This window comes from Neltuma alba, unplaced genomic scaffold (assembly GCF_004799145.2).
Source record: "Neltuma alba isolate B1F8T4 unplaced genomic scaffold, ASM479914v2 tig00007157_pilon, whole genome shotgun sequence".
Classification (NCBI taxonomy): domain Eukaryota; kingdom Viridiplantae; phylum Streptophyta; class Magnoliopsida; order Fabales; family Fabaceae; genus Neltuma; species Neltuma alba.
In genome coordinates this window covers 13852-29048 of record NW_021634693.1, presented here as the reverse complement: position 1 = coordinate 29048, position 15197 = coordinate 13852, and the positions used below count along the sequence as shown (strand labels likewise).

At 32.4% G+C, this 15197-nt stretch overlaps 1 protein-coding gene across 1 annotated transcript; it reads left to right on the top strand.

The window, feature by feature from the left end:
• The first annotated feature begins 12737 nt into the window (after window positions 1-12737).
• LOC114751909 (uncharacterized) lies at window positions 12738-14660 on the top strand. The gene has a single exon (XM_028940603.1). It carries the CDS (start codon window positions 12977-12979, stop codon window positions 14414-14416), a length of 1440 nt encoding a protein of 479 aa, XP_028796436.1. The 5' UTR covers window positions 12738-12976; the 3' UTR covers window positions 14417-14660.
• Window positions 14661-15197: the final 537 nt, after the last annotated feature.

The window sequence follows — 15197 nt, the reverse complement described above, 5'->3', positions numbered from 1 at the left end:
GTTTGTTTGTTTATATGTCTTGTTAATACTCCCTCCATTCTTTTTTGTAAGCAACAACTACCATTCTCCTATCGTCCCTAGATATAAGAAATTAAGTTGTCTTAAATTTTTGTAATTTTCTATTTTATCCCTGTCAATTACTTATTTGAATACTCAAAATATTTATTATTCCATTTCTCAAACCATCATCTTTTTCTATCACACATTATCTCTCTTTTATAACTATCTTTATTATAATAATTTTCTTGTTCTCTTTTTTATACCCTTTCTCCCCCCTATAAATAAGGGTATTTAAAAAAAACTTTTAATTTTTACACATTTAGCTAACTTTTTGACCTATATGATGAATTACAATGTTGCTTATAAAAAGAAACGGACAAGTATAAATAGCGACACAGAAAATCAATCTAGTAACTACCAAACGGCGTTGGGATAATCTCCCATTCATTGCATGACACGTGTCACATTATTTCAGCTTCGTCGTAGTGAAAATAGTATTAGGCTTCCATTTTCAAGAATTTCTTGAAGAGATCTCTCCTTTTCTATACACGGGATTGAGCAAGCTGGTCCCAAAAAAAATACTCCTCCGGTCCTAATTATAAGACCCAATTGACTTATTTGAGGAGATTAAAGAAGTAAGTTAAGTTGGTTATTTATAATAAATAAGTGTTGTCATTCCTAAAATATCCTTGCTAATTAAGTATATTGGCTAAAACTATCATTATTAAAGGGATTATCTTGGAAAAAAAAGCATAAATATAAGAGACAAAATGGATTGGGTCTTATAATTAGGACCAAATAAAAAGTCAAATTGGGTCTTATAATAAGGACCGGAAGAGTATATATATATGGGATTCAGCCAAATTAATTAGTTTTTCGTGTTCTTTGACTACGTGCATATCCCCATGAACATGATTCTGGATCACATATAAAAAACCCTTGAAATATTTAATCTTATATGCATGAGTATATGACCCGTCATCCAAAAAGATATACTTAACAAAATGAGCCAGTTGTAATTAATTTGGTGTTTTTAATTTTTATATAACATATTCTATGGAATGGGAAATTTTTTCGTTGTAATTTTAACTGTTTTCCTTCCTCCGATCCCTCTTTTTTTAATGGATATTTATCTCTTCAATTTAATTATTGAGTTGCTGTGAACTGAACTGATAAGAGGTCCATTGATTTGACTCAATTTTTATCAAGTTATAAACTATTGTTAAAAAAAATTTGGTTCAATTTGAAGGGTGGATGGGGACAATTTGGATGATGGAAACTAATTAAATGCAGATAATTTTAAAAAAAATTAAAAAGAAGAATAAGAAGAAAGACAAGATGAACTGTAAGGAAAGAATTATGAAGAGAGGATAGGAGAAAAAACAAAGTGGCTTTTTAGAGGTGGAAATCGTCAAAAGAAAATCCTATGGGTATCCCAATAGCCAAACACTCTTTTATTATAATTTCCACCTTTGCTGTTCCTATTGCACACACACACAACATATAGGGCATGTGAGAAAGGCAAGCATATGGATATAATAATACAAGTAACAGACTGTCATCAATCCCAGGACCACCAGAAGCGAGAAAAAAAAATTTTAAAAAAATATATTGACATTTTTGGAAGACTTTTTTAAAAAGTAAATTAAGAAAAAGAAGAAGAACAAGGATGCATTGCTTTTATATTGAAGAAAGGGGCATGGCATGCACTAATACCAAAGCATAGGGATGGGCTCATGGCTGCCTATGGATTTTCCGACAACTCAACATAGGAATCCCTCTTTGCTTCTTCCATTGGTTGGTTAAAGTTGCGGCACAACCGTAAAAAACACATCAACAAAGTTTCCCTACTTTCCACACCTCTCTCATTCCTCTCTCTGTCTTGGCCAAACAAATCAATTGCTCATATGTAGATCTTGTTTGTAGATGGGAAATACTAAATTAATTATTTCATTTTGACAATAGACCAGTTGTTAATATAATAATTGTTGGTAATTAAATCAATGGAGGGAGAGAGACATGTTTGGATTTAGGTTTGGGACGATCTATGTCCAGTTGTACTCATAAAGAATCGACTGTACAAGAACATATTTTGTTTTGGCACAATAGATCTACCTGATAAGGGGGGGAATTTAACCCTGTATGTTTTTCAGTGTATTTCAATGAATAAACAATCAAACTAGACTGGCCAGTCGAACCGTTGCTTGTAAATGACTTGGTCAACTAGAAAAATGTAATTTCATGGTTGAGTTAAATTAGGCTGAAATTGAGTCACTATTGAACCAAATCCAGACTTAGGTTGGGAACGAAAAAGTGTTGGAAAATTTTTTTTAAAAAACCTATAAAAAATGCACCCTTTCAAAGAGACCAATATATTTTTAAATCATTTGTATAGCTATATCATGTTATTTCATTAAAAATTTCATATATCTTCAGATTGACAAGTGCAATTATTGAAAATTTATTTCTTATTTAATATTACTAGATATGCATATAATTTTTTTTTTAATCTATCATGTGATCGGTTTTTTGTCTTGCCGTTTAAACCGTGAAAATCAAGAGGTACTTATTGGTAGATAATTTTAACATATGAGTGAGCTGTGGAACTTAATTATTAATTGGAAATAGGAAAGAAATTAAATACTGAAATGTTTGCAGCATTTGATGCCCCTCTCATACAACAGTCAACGCACTTATGTTGAGTAACCCAGTTGGGTTTTCTCTTTATTTGTCCGCCACAAAAATATCTAATGGTTCACGCACGATCCTGTATTATTACACACACATTATTTCTGATGTTTAATATAAAACTTAATTTAATTTTATATATAAAATCCTAATTTATTCTGTCTTCATGATTTATTTATTTTGTCTTCAAGTAATTTCTATAGTGATTGTATATATTAAGAAGTTACTATCAATTTATAATTCAAACATACATAATTAGTGAGGACATACTAGAAAAGACAACATTTATCTACTACAAATAATTAATTTAACTACCTTTATAATCTTTTCAAATTAATTAACTATATTTTATACTCCTCCGGTCTTTAATATATAACCCAATTGTTAAGTTGCTTTTAGTCTTAAATATAAGACCCATTTCTCATATTTATCAATTTTCTCTAAATTACCCCTATGGATACTCCCTTAACCATAATCAAGTAGAAAAGGAAGAAGAGGTATTAAGAAAGATGATTATGGTATTTTAGGAAAAATATGTCATATCTCTTATAATTAACTAATTTACCTAACTTTCTTAATCTAATCAAATTAGTAAAATAAGTATTATATTAAGGATCGGAGGAGTATTAAAAACAGTGTGTGCATATATATATATATGTATGTATGTATATATTTGTAATTTTTTAAACTGGACTTTATTATTTTTTTTTTTTAACGTACCAAGTTGTTATCAAATTCATGACATCTTTTGTTTTTTTTTGCGAACATCCATCAAATTCATGACTTCACCTGTTGCAGCTGGAAATCTTAAAATTACACTTTGGATCCCGGGTCCATTGTTTTGTCTCCAGCATACTCTCTTCTTTGTCGGCTATATTATATATCTATATATATATATATATATATATATTTATTTCTACTACTGTTACATACTTGGATCTTGCCCCCAATTTTATTTGGAAGAAATTGTTCAAAAGCCCTAATTCAGGATTCTTTTTGGAAAAATCACAATTAAAGACTTTGAAATTTGAAAAACACAGATAAGAACTCATGAAAACTTCACCATGACTTTTAACAATAATAATATGTCATAAAGTTGTCAAAACTCATAGTGAAGTTAATACAGGTTTTTATCTACGTTTTTCAAATTTTAGGGTCTTTTTATGCGATATTCCCATTCTTTGTCCTTAAAAAAGATAAACTGGGCCGGAGTGACTTATTTTCTTTTGTTTTGCATATATTTAAAAATAAGTTGCATATAATTTGTGACATCTTTTATTTTTTCAAATTCTTCCAAAAGAAAATATGCCTAGCAAATTTAATTAATTAGTGACATTTGCTTCTAACTTGTAATTCTTTTTGGAATCTACGTATAACTCAACTCCCTGATTTTTTTGGGCGTGGGTTTAGATTTTTTTTTCATTTTTTTAGCTGGTTGGACTTTTGTTTTTAAGAAACATGAAAAAGAAAAAAACTTGCAACTTGAAAAGTCAGACCATGCATGAACCTGCAGGAAGCATGCGAGGCTGCGAGCTTCCCGTTCAACAAAGCAACTTGTGTTGTGTTATCAAGTGCTGTGAGCCACGTTCTATATTATAATTGTTTCTTTTTAATTAAATTTTGACAAAGTTACTAACCAAGAGAGTTCAAAGTTCTCTCTCTCTCTCTCTCTCTATATATATATATATAGATGAACTTGCATTTTAATCAGAGGTCTGATCTTTGGTTCTTAATTTTTTTTGGTTATTCTTTATTATGTATTTATTTTTTTTACATATTTAATATTTTATTTATAGTTAATTAATTTACGTATAACTGATATTAATACAATATGTTGATAATATACATAAGTTTGCTTTTCGTTTTATTTCAGCAATTTTTTTGTTAAAATACTTGATTTATTGATGTTATAAATCATAAAATATAAAGTAAGCTGTTTTAACCATATAATTAATTATCTATCAACACTTTAAAAATTAAGTCTGTTTTACGCTACAAAAGTCGTTTTTACTTCTGATTAACATAATTACTATATATTAAATTTCAACGAACTTGCAATTCAGATTTAGCTTCTTAAAAGGTATAATTATCCGGAAAAAGTTATAATAATCGATGCAATAATTTCAAATTTTTAGAAAAGATCGTAATTTTTAATATAATGATATATTGTATTATAATATTTTTCTCCGAAGTTGAACCAGAACAAAATTTTCTGTAAAGCTTCTATAATTAATTAATATACTACCTCTGTTCCTTAATGTAAAGCCTTGTTTGACTTTTATTTTTGTTCTAAATATAAGACTTTAATCCATTTTATCTCTCATATTTATATTTTTTTTCAAGATAGTCCTTCTAACAATGATAATTTTAGCCAACACACTTATTTAGCAAGGATATTTTAGAAAATACAACACTTATTTATTACAAATAACTAACTTAATTTCTTTTTTTAATCTTCTCAAATTAGTTAACTAGCTTTTATAATTAGGACCGGATGTAGTACATATATAGTGAAGGGTAGACATAAAGAGACACGCATGCAGGCCGTGGGAATATTCTAATACACTATTTGTGTCTAAATTATTGTAAAGACATGATTTATACTGACTTTAGTGCTATATAATTAAACGTCATAATGAAACTCGAACGTTTAGTACTATAAAAAGATTTAATGCCCAACAAATAATTATCATAGATACATTACTTAAATATCTACACGGGTTTACAAACATGCATTAATTTTGTTCTCAATGATGATTTCACGATCCTGAATATATATGTATATAATATTTGAATTTGCCATTATTATATATAATCATAAATGCTATACAAAAAATCAACAGTGAATTGAATTGGTGAAGCATCTTGAAACCAATGAATACTGACTTTTTCACACGCTTGACCATTGTACATGAATAGTACTCTCTCTCTCTCTCTCTATATATATATATATGTTAATACACACACATATATATTATTTTACTTTATTGAGAAATTTTAGGTGCGTTAAGTCTGAAAAACTTATCACTATAAATGGGCTTCTAGTCACATCCAATTTCTTCAATTAATTCTAGATCTAGTTCAAAAAGACTATCAATAATATTAGGGAAAATGGCATTGAGGTCCCATGGAGAACAAAATACATCAAATAGGTCCCCTGAAATCTCATAATTTTTTTGAAGTCCCAAAGGGACTTAGATGCAATTTTCAGAATCCATTAATTACCATTTTGCCCTACCCCTGCCATCAGAAAAAAAAGACGGGAGAATGAACTTTGAGGATTTCCTGCGCAGAAGCTTGAGGGAGAAGACATTGGGAAAGAGAGAAGGAGCCATTTATGATGAAAAATCTTCTCCATTACCATTATTGAACTCCAAAGTGCTTCCATGTGAATCTTCACAAATCTTGAGGTGTGAATTTTCTCTCCTCTCCTACCTTTCTTGACAGATTCTGGATTTGTTTGGGAATGAGAAATCAAAAAATCGTTTTTACCTTGGGTATTTCAAAGCTTTTGTTTTTGGTTTAGGATTCAGAAGTTAATGAATGGAAAAGCTGTGTTTTTAGTTGGTGTGTGTTGTGATTTAAGTTGGGTGTGTAGAATGATAATGGGTGCTCTGTTTTTGGGTTGTTTTTGGGTGGTTTTCCTCTGTTCTGACGTTACTTTAGTGGCAAAGGAAGAAAAAGATGAAGGTTAGTGAGGGTAGAAACCCTTAGCACGAAATGGATTGTGTTGTCAATCAGGCCGCGATTGTTGTCAATGTGTGCCGCCACACTTGTCAATGTAGCTCCTTAAGTTGTCAATGACAGTTGCGTGCTGGTTGATACAGGTTTAAGTTACTGATGGTATTTCAAAGCTTTTGTTTTTGGTTTAGGATTCAAAAGTTAATGAATGAAAAAGCTGTGTTTTTGGTTGGTGTGTGTTGTGATTTAAGTTGGGTGTGTAGAATGATAATGGGTGCTCTGTTTTTGGATTGTTTTTGGGTGGTTTTCCTCTGTTCTGACGTTACTTTATTGGCAAAGGAAGAAAAAGATAAAGGTTAGTGATGGTAGAAACCCTTAGCACGAAATGGGATTGTGTTGTCAATCAGGCCGCGATTGTTGTCAATGTGTGCTGCTACACTTGTCAATGTAGCTCCTTAAGTTGTCAATGACAGTTGCGTGCTTCTTGATGCAGGTTTAAGTTACTGATGGCAAGTACGTCTGGAAAACATCTATTTTGCTTTGTTCACATAGGGAGAAAGTCTATAAATGATGAAGAAGATGATATGAGATATGTGGGAGGAAGTGTAAGAACAACCAATGTAAAGGAGGGCACAAGTTATAAAGAATTGAAGGAAATTATATCATCAATTGCTGGAAAAAAAAAAAGCAACTCATTTCTTTTGAAATTCTCAGTTGTGTGAAGAGAATTTTTTGTAAATGGATATACACCAATAGTTAGTTTTGTAACTATATGCAACCCTTATGTTTTTTTTTTTGGATGGATTGTGAAATAAGTGTAGTTTTATGTATATGAAGGTACAAATAAAAGTTGGCTATGAATTGGCATATTAGATTCTGCTATCATTTCAGTTGTCATTACCTGTACCCTGTATTGTCATTAGACCTGTTATGACTTGTCAATAGAGCACTGTGACTTGTCAATTAATTTGCTGATATAAGTTGTCAACAATATGAATTCAAGTTATTTAACCTGTTTTAGTATCATATGATATTTTCAATTACTTTATCATATTATATTTTGGTTATATTGTCATATATAATCATTATTAATAAAGTGTCAATGGTGACACTATGACTTATTAATGGTCGCACTGTGACTTGTCAATAGTGGCACTATGACTTATCAATAGTGGCACACTGACTTGTCAATAGTAGCACTGTGACTTGTTGTTCGCCGAATAACTTCTTAAAACGGTTGGGTGCCACGGCGAATATGATCAAGAGCCGTGGCGCCTTGCACAGAATGATAGCTACTTGGGACAGATGGGGGGCCGCGACAGATTTATATGGTCACAAGTGATATTAACAATTTCATAACAAATAAATGTGTGAATATTAACAATTGATATTCAAAATTTTTACAACTGAACGTGTCATTTATTTATAATGTTAAGTAATATTTGCATTAAAATATAATTATTAAGAAGAAGGTGTTACTCAAATTTATATTCAATTGATAAGGGACAGTGCCTTATTAACAAGTCACAGTGCTTTATTGACAAGTCACAGTGCCACCATTGACAAGTCATAATGCCACCATTGACAAGTCAGTGTGCCACCATTGATAACTGATAATTCGCCACGGCGTTTGACCATATCTGCCGCGACTCCCCCATCTGTTCCAAGGAGCTGTCATTCTGTGTAAGACGCTGCGGCTCTTGATCATATCTGCCGCGGCACCCAACCCTTTTAAGAAGTTATTCGATAAACAACAAGTCACAGTGCTACCATTGACAAGTCAGTGTGCCACCATTAACAAGTCATAGTGTCACCATTGATAAGTCATAATGCTACCATTGACAAGTCAGTGTGCCACCATTGACAAGTCATAGTGCCACCATTGATAAGTCAGTGTTCCACTATTGACAATTGATAATTCACCGCGGCGTTTGACCATATCCGTCGCAGCTCCCCCATCTGTCCCAAGTAGCTGTCATTCTGTGCAAGGCGCTAAGGCTCTTGATCATATTCGCCGTGGCACCCAACCATTTTAAGAAGTTATTCGGCGAACAACAAGTCACAGTGCTACCATTGACAAGTCAGTGTGCCACTATTGACAAGTCACAGTGCGACCATTGATAAGTCATAGTGTCACCATTGACACTTTATTAATAATGATTATATATGACAATATAACCAAAATATAATATGATAAAGTAATTGAAAATATCATATGATACTAAAACAGGTTAAATAACTTGAATTCATATTGTTGACAACTTATATCAGCAAATTAATTGACAAGTCACAGTGCTCTATTGACAAGTCATAACAGGTCTAATGACAATACAGGGTACAGGTAATGACAACTGAAATGATAGCAGAATCTAATATGCCAATTCATAGCCAACTTTTATTTGTACCTTCATATACATAAAACTACACTTATTTCACAATCCATCCAAAAAAAAAAACATAAGGGTTGCATATAGTTACAAAACTAACTATTGGTGTATATCCATTTACAAAAAATTCTCTTCACACAATTGAGAATTTCAAAAGAAATGAGTTGCTTTTTTTTTTTCCAACAATTGATGATATAATTTCCTTCAATTCTTTATAACTTGTGCCCTCCTTTACATTGGTTGTTCTTACACTTCCTCCCACATATCTCATATCATCTTCTTCATCATTTATAGACTTTCTCCCTATGTGAACAAAGCAAAATAGATGTTTTCTAGACGTACTTGCCATCAGTAACTTAAACCTGCATCAAGAAGCACGCAACTGTCATTGACAACTTAAGGAGCTACATTGACAAGTGTAGCAGCACACATTGACAACAATCGCGGCCTGATTGACAACACAATCCCATTTCGTGCTAAGGGTTTCTACCATCACTAACCTTTATCTTTTTCTTCCTTTGCCAATAAAGTAACGTCAGAACAGAGGAAAACCACCCAAAAACAATCCAAAAACAAAGCACCCATTATCATTCTACACACCCAACTTAAATCACAACACACACCAACCAAAAACACAGCTTTTTCATTCATTAACTTTTGAATCCTAAACCAAAAACAAAAGCTTTGAAATACCATCAGTAACTTAAACCTGTATCAACCAGCACGCAACTGTCATTGACAACTTAAGGAGCTACATTGACAAGTGTGGCGGCACACATTGACAACAATCGCGGTCTGATTGACAACACAATCCCATTTCGTGCTAAGGGTTTCTACCCTCACTAACCTTCATTTTTTTCTTCCTTTGCCACTAAAGTAACGTCAGAACAGAGGAAAACCACCCAAAAACAACCCAAAAACAGAGCACCCATTATCATTCTACACACCCAACTTAAATCACAACACACACCAACTAAAAACACAGCTTTTCCATTCATTAACTTCTGAATCCTAAACCAAAAACAAAAGCTTTGAAATACCCAAGGTAAAAACGATTTTTTGATTTCTCATTCCCAAACAAATCCAGAATCTGTCAAGAAAGGTAGGAGAGGAGAGAAAATTCACACCTCAAGATTTGTGAAGATTCACATGGAAGCACTTTGGAGTTCAATAATGGTAATGGAGAAGATTTTTCATCATAACTGGCTCCTTCTCTCTTTCCCAATGTCTTCTCCCTCAAGCTTCTGCGCAAGAAATCCTCAAAGTTCATTCTCCCGTCTTTTTTTTTTCTGATGGCAGGGGCAAGGCAAAACGGTAATTAGTGGATTCTGAAAATTGCATCTAAGTCCCTTTGGGACTTCAAAAAAATTATCAGATTTCAGGGGACCTATTTGATGTATTTTGTTCTCCATGGGACCTCAATGTCATTTTCCCATAATATTATCCCCAATTCTAAATGTAAAATTTAATTTATAATATAATTTTAAATATAATATTTAGCTTATAGTGCATTAGGTTTAGGATTTAGGTAGAAACAAAATTATGATTTTAAAAGTGTTTTTATGATATATGAAGTAAATATACAGAAGAATTTGTCTCGATTTATAAAAAAAAATATTTTTTTAAAAACACTTCCGGACTAATTCAAACACCCTAGCATAGGAGGTAGCAGCTGGTTTTGGAGATTGTTGGAAGAAAAGAAAGTGGAAAGACTTGTTTGGTTGATATTTAATAGAGAGTAGGGGAGTCCCATCTAATTTTTGAATTTTTTTTTTGGGAGTGAGAAGACATAGAAAATATTTGTTGAGTAAATTACCTTCAGAAAAATATTAAAAAAAAATTACTACCTCCAGCCTTTTATATAAGAGTTAGTTTGATATTCAATTTGGTTCTAAATATAAGATCTAATCTATTTTGTTTCTTATATTTATCTGTTTTTTTAAGATAGTTCTTGTAGTAGTTGCACATACATGTTAAAAGTTTTATCAAATAACAGTTCTAACTTATACGTATGATTAGCAAGTATATTTTAAAGAAAACAACACCTATTTATTATAAATAACTAATTTAACTAATTTTTTTGATTTAGTTAAATTAGTTAGCTGGCTCTTATATTAAAAGCCGGAGATATTAGTGATATCTTCCTCTCTCTTATAATAAAATAAATTTTATCCCCTATTAAAATTCAACATATAATTTTTAATGCATAAAAATGGGTAAATATGCAATTTTAAATTTAAATTTATTTTTCAAGTGTAATTTTACCTATTAAAGTGATGTAATTTTATCCTTGATGTTTTTTTTCTTGCACAATTTTACTGTGAGGAATAAAATTAAGGTTAAAATTACACTTTTATCCTATCAACTTTTACTATCTTTATTAGACACATTGATATACAGTAATATTGATATCTTAGTCCTTAAAAAAATAATATAATGTATGTTGAAAGTATTCATATTCTTAAAATAAGAAATTAATGCTTGTTTGAGTTAAGATCTAAATTAATCTATATGACATAGAATAAAAGAATATAAATTAACATCTAAGGTTAGAATGCTAAATTAACTATCATCACTAGTTCAGAATGGTAAATTAATTATTTTCATTCTTCTCCTTTCCTTTTGAACTGAACAGAAGATTATTAAAATTTTCTTTCTTCTCTTCCTCTCTAACAAATCAAATAATGTAAGATTAAAAACACTCCTAAAGAATAACATAGTTGCATATCTAAAATTCGAATTTGAGATCATTAATTAATTTAGCACATTACATTATTAATCAAACTACACGCTTGCTTGTTTGGACCATTCTTTTTTGACGACATTATCCAATATCTTATATATTATCATCAATAATGATATATATAGACACACACACATATATAACACTATACATTATTTTTATTTGAATTTAATTTGGGTATGTGATAGCATGTGAGAGGATAAGAAAAGGAAAAGAATGATGCACAATAAACAAACAGATCAATGAGAACAAAAGAGGGCTGTCGAATAGAATTTGAAAATAAAAGGAAACAGCCAATAATGACATGACCATTCCCCTCCCAAGGAATATAACAGTATCTAAGAGAAAAAGTGTTTCTCTGCATCCCAACACAAAAGAAAAGGCCTGTTTTACTCACTGTTTATCAATTAATGCACAAAGTTGTCATCAGCAAAATGCAAATCAGCCAAACATCAAAAGGGCAAAAAAATATGATCCCATCACCCCTTTTAATAATAATACACAAAAAAGCAAAGGAGCTTTATCACCAACAGTGAACAGTGAAGCCTTTTCACTTATGATTAGACTTTTTTTTAATACATTCATGCATTTAAAATAATAAGGTTACATTATCGAACTCAAATCGAGTTTTCATTTTTTTTTCTTATTCTTATGTCATTTTAAATATTTGTATACATTTTTGTAAACGCAAAATGGTATCTGTCAATTCATTTGTTTCGTAAAGATATGGAATGTTTCAGATATCAAACTACAATTAAATTCTTTTCCTAAAACAACTCAGCTTACTTTTTCTTTTTTTATTAAAAATATTTTATAATATGATTGTATATAATCCAGATAAAATTTTTTAAAATAAAAAAATTTAAGATGTCAAATTATAAATTGAAATTTGACCTAGTATGCTAGTGACAATTATGTGATAAGTATAAATCAAGAAAATTATATGATCATTGTCTATTAAGAAAAATGAAAAACACTGAATCATTGTCATTTGACCTGAATGTTCTAAATATTAATAATTGTTATTTAATATAACATAATAAAAAGTGAATTTGTGAGGATGGATATCTTAAATTGCTTTATTTTTTCCCCTCACGCGCTTTTAGATCGTCTGGATCTCAACCCCAACAAGACCTGACACAACACCAAACTAATTCTGATCCTGTGGGTGTAAAGTTTATTCTTTTAAATACTTTAACTTCTCACTAGCCTCGTTGCTGCTCTTTTCTCTCTGATATCACTCTCGTAACCTCCCTCGAGCCCATGTCAGTTCATTGTACCCCCATTTTCAGATAGCTTCCTTCTTTTAACCTCCTCTTCCTCTCTCATGCATTTTCACAAACACTTGATCTTCCTTCCTTCTTTCTAACTCTACTTCGTCGGTTCCACCAACCCTCGCACAAAAATTCGCTACCCAATTGAGCAATAAGATTCATATTCTGCTTCTCCTTCCTTCCTCTTCCTCCCCCTCTCCCTCATGGCCCTTGAAACTCTGCTCGTCAAGGTCAAAACCGCGCTTTCAAACAGGTTCGACTCCGTTCGACCCATTTCGGCGTCGTCAAATCCGAAACTGTTGCTGAAGAAATCGTCTTTCAGGTCCAAAAACGTCGGGGTTTTGGCCTTTGAGATTGCCGGCATCATGTCGAAGCTCCTTCACTTATGGCAGTCCCTCTGTGATCCCAACATCATCCGTCTACGAAATGACTCTATTTCACTTGAAGGTGTTCGAAAGATCATCTCAAATGACGAGTCGTTTCTGCTCGGCCTCGCCTGTGCCGAGTTCGCTCACAACCTCAGACTCGTCGCCAACTCCATCGCTAGAATCAGCCGGAGATGCCAAGATTCTAACCTCCGATCGTTCGAACGGTTGTTCCACGAGTTTGCTGACTCAGGTCGCGACCCGCATGGGTGGCTCCTCGCTACCCCGAAGGAAATTGAGGCCAAACACAAGAAAATGGAACGTTATGTGACCATATCGGCGACTCTGTACAGAGAGATGGACGAGCTTTCAGTTTTAGAGAGTTCGCTGAGAAAAACTCTGCATCATAATAACGATAACGAAGCTTCTTCTTCAATCGGCCGGGACCAGAAAATTTACGAGCTTCAGCAGAAGATTTTCTGGCAGAAACAAGAGATAAAGGACTTGAGGGACAGATCTCTATGGAACAGAAGCTTCGATTCCGTCGTTTCATTGCTCGTAAGGTCAAGTTTCACTATTTTAGCAAGGATTAAGCTTGTTTTCGGAATTAGCCATTTCGTCCCCTGTTTATCTCGTAGCCTCTCTGCTTCTGCCGCCGTTTACCCATCCGATCAAAACCCCGCCTTCATTTCTAGCCCATCAACAAAAAACTCCAATCTTGATGATGAAAAGAAAGATTTAGCATCAGGGTTCTTCGAGTCGAACCACAAGCTCCTCAAGCCGCCTGAAACTACATTAGGAGCAGCAGCTCTGGCTCTGCACTATGCGAATTTGATCATAGTGATGGAAAAGATGATAAAATCACCACAATTAGTTGGTGTGGATGCGAGGGATGATTTGTACTCCATGTTACCAAACAGTATCAGATCATCCCTCAGGAGAAGACTGAAAGGAGTTGGGTTCTCGGCAAGCGATCCGATGCTCGCCGGAGAATGGAGGGAGGCGTTGGGGAGGATTCTGGCGTGGTTGTCGCCGTTGGCTCATAATATGATAAAGTGGCAGAGCGAGAGGAGCTTCGAGCAGCAGAACTCGATGCCCAAAACGAACGTTTTGTTGTTGCAGACTCTGTTCTTCGCCAACAAGGAGAAGACAGAAGCCGCCATAACTGAGCTGCTTGTGGGGTTGAATTATATTTGGAGGTTCGAGAGGGAAATGACAGCGAAGGCATTATTTGAGTGTAACAATTTCAATAACAATGGATTGTCGAATCTGCAGTGAGGAAGGAAGAATTAATGCATCTCTCTTTTTTCATAATCCATATTCTGTAATTTTCTTCTTCTCATGAAAAAAGCCTTTATGGAGTTGAAATTAGATGATCCAGCCAAGTTCAGCGCTCAGAGATCATTGAAGGGTTTGTTTTGATAATCTAACCCAGCTATTGTATATGAAAATATTACAGATATATGTAGATGATGATCTGATTTTTCAGTGATTCTCCAATAAAATGTTTGGGGTTTCATGATTCATGCTTTCCAGTTTCCATAATAATCATTTCAAAATTTATTCCTGTGCTTCTGATCTGCTATAATTGATGTGCCACTACTTTCATGTTCATTTATTGTATGCGGTTGGCGTAGTGAAAATGAAACAAAGTGTGCGCACTAGCATTTCACTAATTTAAAAAGATTAAAAAAAATTAATAAATTATTTTAAAATATTTATATTTATTGTTTTTGTTTAAACTAATTTGCTTGACTTATAAATTGATATATGATATAATAATATATATTAGTGTTTTAGAGAAATCACTTAACATATATTATAATTAAATAATTTATTAATATTTTTATTTTTTTTAAATTAGTCAATCAAGTCTTGTGTTAATGACCTAATTTAGTATATACCATGTAGGGTAATGGTATTGGAATGATTTCCCAATATGTGTTTGTATATCCATCCATCTATAATATTTAATTTCATAGTACCTCTGATTTTTAACATAAGAATTAGATAACAAATTTACAGATGTTAAATAAATAAATTAAATTAGTTATTTGTA